Raw genomic sequence first — 5,850 nt, 5'->3', positions numbered from 1 at the left:
GTCTGAATGTACTTCTTATTTTTTGTTGTTGCATACAACACTTTTACATACAACAACACGTAACACGATCTCATTACCAACTGCACATATAAACATGGCCGGAAATCCTTGACCTTTGGCTGATGGTTTAAGGATTTTGAGAAAATCTTAATGTTGAATTGATGGTTCACAGTATTGTGAATGACTTCATACAGTAAAGGTAAAATACTTTAAGTGGTCATGAGATGATCAGTGATTATCTTTTCTATATTCTCTGTATGAAACATACATCATTTTAGCTGAATGTCAAAATCCTGGCTGGTTTAAGAAAAGGCATCCCTTGTGAAAGTAACAATATAAAAACACAAAACTATATAGTTTAATCAAAATGTATAGATAAGGTTTTAAAGATGGTGCTGTTCGGAAAGGCCTATATCATGACTGCACAGTGGGAATAAGCTACATAAAACAATTTGATGAGAGCTATGAATCATACTATCCAGTGAAATTGTAGTATGCCTATTTAGGATGCAGACTGATCCCCACCACTTGGTTTAGTAGAAAGCGGGGAGGGGGGGGATAGGGCTGGAGAAATGTAACCACTCTTCAAATTCAAAGACAGAGCGATTGATGCAAGGACTCACAGTCATGAGAGCATATTTACATATTTTGAAGCTATACATTCACTCATCTGAAAGCAAAAACATAAACAAAAGACAACATCACTTTATATTTTCTTTGGATTATAATTAGGCAGTTGTAGCTCAAAACCATTAGTCTTATATTCTTAAAGAATAAATGGTTACTTATATCATTATCGGAAATTAGTAATAAATGTCATAATCAATGTAATACATTAGTCATTACATTGGTGTGAGTTCAAGATCAATTGTATGGTCATAAAGCGTTACTGATAAATGTAGCATCAACTGAACGCTATTTCTGTTATCTGCCAACGGCGGTAATATATATTCTGGGTTGTAGGATTATACGAGTGATGCGTGATATTGCCCATCCTAATGGAGCGGACTCAATCTGAACTGTACCAGAACCAGAGCACGAAGGCTCCGCCTACTCAGCTGGAACTAGCTCGAGCATTGGTCTGCATTGTGTTATATAGATAAGGATTCTGTGGGAGTGATTTGACTGTACAAAAATTCTGATTGGTTTGAGACTTTATCAGTCAAGGTAGCAGTAGCAATAGAGGCTTTCAGAGATAAATCATTTGACACAATATATCAACTGTTTCTGGTTACTGTCATTGACATCGAGTGATTAAGCCTGTTATTTCTCGGAAACTAATAGCAGGTGTCATCAACCACGTTCGAAGAGTCAGCCATCAAGCCTGGCCTTTTTTCTGTTCGATTTGCTGCTAAACCGAAACGTCTGAGCAATTACTGGTTGATTCACATCTTGTAACACTATTTAATTGCTCACAATGCAGGACACAGCATCGCCAATAAGCAGATTCATTACGCGTTTCACGGATTTCCAGGAAGACCGATAACGAAAGGTAAAACTTGGATGAAGAAATGCATGTCATAGCCACATATTTTCTTGTATGCTACTTCTATTAAGAACAATGATTCATTTGGAAATGTACTATGTTTTGCTGTGTATATGCGCCAGTCGCTCTCTAGAACTTGCTTTAGGCCTATAGCCCAGTGGACTTTATCGGTGTCTAATATACATATTTATACATTGTGTGAAACAGTGTGATCATATGGAAATAATGCAACCGTTCGCCGCTGCAGTTATTGCGACGTGTCATTATGTCTCTAATACGAATCTCGGGTAAATATGTTTTAAAATGGGTATGGAAGTTTTCCAAATTTAAAGGTCCTTTTTCGTTTCAACTATGTATATTTATGTAGCCTAGTTACTGTTGTGTTGTTGAGCGCACGAGGGCGGGGCCAACCCAAATAAATGTGGGGAGGGAAAAACGAAGACAACAAACCCTCCAAATGTAGGCCACCGTGCGTGACCCAATTCCTCGTAACACAGCGACTGAATATGGAACACGGCGTTCCCCCGCCCCTCGTCACGGCTCGGCACAGTTCCAGGGCAACGCTCTGTGTTTTACTGTGCCAGGATGATAGGTTCAATAAAAATGACATTACAAGAAGTAGGTTATCACTATATAACACTGGATTCTAAAGGGATTCCTCATATTGCTGTTATTTCACAGTCTCTACTGATGATGGCAACAAACACACTAAGTATTTAAAAGAAACAAAATAATAGATTCACTATTGGATTGTGAATCAGAATGCTTACTAGTAGTCAAGTTTATCTTCTCCGTCTTCCCTTGAATCAAGCCATACTTATAAAAGTGAGCAGGGTGAAGAGTTTTGGATTAAAGTATCGGGTTTTCTTTGCTCAAGCAGCTGTGTGACAGATATTTTGTTTTGGGCCCCTGGCAGTGTGATCAGTCTGGCTCTGACCTACTTTCCTCCTTAACTTCATACCTGCAATGCTATTAATATCCCTGACATGGGGTTGGAGGAGCAGCACACAGCATATTCAACTGGACCTAGTTTTACCCTTATTATCAGAATCTCATCAACATATATATGTATTATACAGCTGCCTATAACTATTTCCTATTAATTATTGTGGTCAGTTCAGGACAACCTACTTCAGGGAGCTTCAGCCCTGTTCTCAGAGACCAACCCTCCTGTAGGTTTTCACTCCAACTAACCTGGTTCAGCTCATCAACCAGCTACTTATTAGAATCAGGTGTGCTAGATTAGGGTTGGAGTGAAATCCTACAGGACGGTAGCTCTACAGGTACAGAGTTGGCGAGCCCTGGCCTACTTAATACCTGCTACTTCTTAGCACAGGGTTTCCCAAACTCAGTCCTGCACGTTTTGTTTTTTACCTTATCACTTTATACTGAACAAAAATATAAACAACAATTTCAAAGATTTTACTGAGTTACAGTTATAAGGAGATCAGATATAAGGAAATGATTAATTTGAAATAAATGAATTAGTCCCCAATCTATGGATTGGGAGCCAGGCCCACCCACTGAGGAGCCAGGCCCAGCCAGTTTCATCAGCTGTCCATGTGGCTGGCCTCAGACTATCCCGCAGGTGAAGAAGCTGGATGTGGAGGTTCTGGGCTGGCGTGGTTACACATGTTCTGCGGCTGTGAGGCCGGTTGGATGTACTGCCATATTCTCTAGAACGACGTTGGAGGTGGCTTATGGTAGAAAAATTAACGTTCAATTCTCTGGCAACAGCTCTGGTGGACATTCCTGCAGTCAGCATACCAATTGCACACTCCCTCAATACTTGACAGATCTGTGGCATTGTGTTTTGTGAAAAAAACTTCACATTTTAAGTGACCTTTTATTGTCCCCAGCTCAAGGTGCACCTGTGTAATGATCATGCTGTTTAATCAGCTTCTTGATATGTCACACCTGTCAGGTGGATGGATTATCTTGGCAAAGGAGAAATTCTCACTAGCAGGGATGTAAACAAATTTCTGCACAAAAGTTTAGAGAAATAAGCTTTTTGTGCATACAGAACATTTCTGGGATCTTTTATTTCAGCTCATGAAACATGGGACCAACACTTTACATGTTGCGTTCATATTTTTGTTCAGTATACATACATTTGATTGACACATCTAGGAAAAAAAGCTGGAGATACATTTAAGTGAAGTAGAGCAAAGTTTTATGAATAACCTCCATTATCCTTCCACAGTAATGTTACTGGATATATTTGGAAATGCTTAAAAAGATTCAAGTCTGATTTTACCAATGTAGGTTATCTTTAATTGTGTTTGATGTGTTTTCAGAGGCCAGCCATGGAGGACAGGAGAATTGTCCCTACAGGGGTAGCAGGTGATCCAAAAACAATGGGCATACCCTTAGAGGTCAAAATTGAGCCGGACACAAAAACCCGTAGGGTGAGAGAGGAGGCACTGCCTACCGTACCCATCAGGGTTAAAAAAGAGGACGTCTCTGACGTGCCACTCAAAGTGCCCAGATTCCAGTACGTGGACTTTCCTTCGCTGCACCAGTGCATCCAGCAGCTCACCGTGCCACCCTTGGACAGCTGGCTGGAGGGTTGCCCTCTGGCCCTGGGAAGACCCTCTGGAGGATGTGCCCCTCTCACTTCCAAGGAGAAGGTTCCCAAGTTTAAGTATGTGGATTATCCCTCTCTGCACCACTGCATCCAGCAGTTGTCTGTGCCGCCTCTGGAGAGCTGGAGCTCGGGGTTGGCCAGGCCAGGGAGTGTGGCGACAGGGGGACCTGGATCCACCTCTCAGCCCAGCTTTGTGAGGGGGAATCAGACAGGACAGGGAGATGTTTCAGCATCGGCTCAAAAGCAGGACAAGTACACTGCTTTCCCCTTCCCTGGTCCTGACCCCAGTTCCATCCAGTTTGTGAACTCCTCAAACCAGGCATCCCATAAACCTCAACTGCCTCAGATGCGCTTGAGCAGTCTGCCCCGAGCCAGGCCCGCAGTAAGCTCACAGGGGGAAGAGGCTCGCAATAAGGTGTTGTGTTCAGATCAGCTGTCTCAAAAGTCCTCTAATCCCAAATCTTGGGTTGCTGGAATGAAGCGTGTCAGAGGAGCAGGGCTACTCCATCAGAGTAATAGGAAGTCAGCTGGTGATGATAATTGGCACGCAGACCTAAAGAAATCTCCAGAAAGTCATCAAGAGGCCAAAGTGGAGCTCAGTGACTCTCCTGACCTAGGGCAAGGTTTTTGGAGAACCATCCCAGAGTCTGTCTGCCCCTTTTGCCAAAATATGTTTTCAAATCCAGAGGAATTGCGGATCCACCAGAAGAGTCACAGAGAAAAGGTGAGTCTGTAGTACCTTGAAAAATGTTCTGAATATGTGACAAATCCTTCTTTATCCAATCAAATTGTGTATCAAAGAATGATGAATCTTGTCTCATGATGTTTGTCATATAATTTCAGAAGCCACATTGATGTCTTGACCAAGGACACGTACAGCTGACAACAAGGAATATCTTCACAACTGTGCATCTACTTCAGTACTTACTACACAGGCGTGGATTGTGGCAGTCATCTTCACAAATTATTGGTCACCTGAAAGGGGTCCACTGAGGTGGTTTTGAGTGTTGTGTGTTTATCTTGATGACCTACTGTAAGTGAGGGACTACAAACAAACTCCTTTAGCTAAGAGCCTAATTCATAATTCAGTTTAGGAATTAAATGTGAAATTAAATGTAATAGATTGACCTGCAGTGGCTCTTGATAGTCTTACAACTCTTCATTTACTTATGGGTTAATTTGCCATGAGGTGGTACACATTAGATTAGATATAACAGGAAAATCAACCATTTGATGTTTCAATTCAAATGTCAGGAATTGGATTGAAATGCAAAGCAATGCATTCATTTTTGTGCTGCGGTAGTTGAGAATTTAGTTTTAATTTATTTTCCTTAAAAGGGATGCCAATGTTTTCCTGTTTACAAGCTCTTGTTGGTGAAGTTTCGCATTAAGGCAAAAAACATTAGTAAATTGGGGTATCAGCACCTTGTTCACTGGAGATGGCTGCCTGTTCAGTATTTTTAACATAATTATCCAGCTTTGGATGCCTATAAAACTATTAGCTTTTGCTGCGAAACAACACAGGCTTCTTTATTATTATCTAATGTTTTTATGCTTTGTATTTTGATGTTTCTTTTTTTACAATGGTAATTACATATTATTGCTTGTAATGTCCAGAAATAACTTTACACTTTTCTTAAACTTCGTTTTCAATTGTCTGTGTGCATTAAAGCTTTTCTAGTAAAGATTATTACTCTACTTTCCAGCAAATGCTATACGCATACAAGTGTCACATTATTTTCAGTACATACTATGGTAGCCTACACTACACTGTTCT

The 5,850-nt window shown here is 40.9% G+C and overlaps 1 protein-coding gene across 1 annotated transcript; it reads left to right on the top strand.

Moving 5' to 3' along the window:
- The first annotated feature begins 1,101 nt into the window (after positions 1 to 1,101).
- LOC115104685 (uncharacterized) lies at positions 1,102 to 5,771 on the top strand. Its single transcript, XM_029626037.2, has 3 exons — positions 1,102 to 1,492; positions 3,784 to 4,797; positions 4,917 to 5,771. Exons 2-3 carry the CDS (start codon positions 3,793 to 3,795, stop codon positions 4,926 to 4,928), a joined length of 1,017 nt encoding a protein of 338 aa, XP_029481897.1. The 5' UTR covers positions 1,102 to 1,492; positions 3,784 to 3,792; the 3' UTR covers positions 4,929 to 5,771.
- The last annotated feature ends 79 nt before the right edge of the window (positions 5,772 to 5,850 follow it).

The sequence above is a fragment of the Oncorhynchus nerka genome, linkage group LG22, assembly GCF_034236695.1.
Source record: "Oncorhynchus nerka isolate Pitt River linkage group LG22, Oner_Uvic_2.0, whole genome shotgun sequence".
NCBI lineage: Eukaryota > Metazoa > Chordata > Actinopteri > Salmoniformes > Salmonidae > Oncorhynchus > Oncorhynchus nerka.
The sequence above is the reverse complement of the archived record's forward strand: the minus strand, read 5'-3'. Positions and strand labels throughout refer to the sequence as shown.

Coding starts and splice junctions, on each gene's coding strand:
- LOC115104685 (XM_029626037.2), top strand. CDS start 3,793: ATGGAGGACAGGAGAATTGTCCCTACAGGGGTAGCAGGTGATCCAAAA.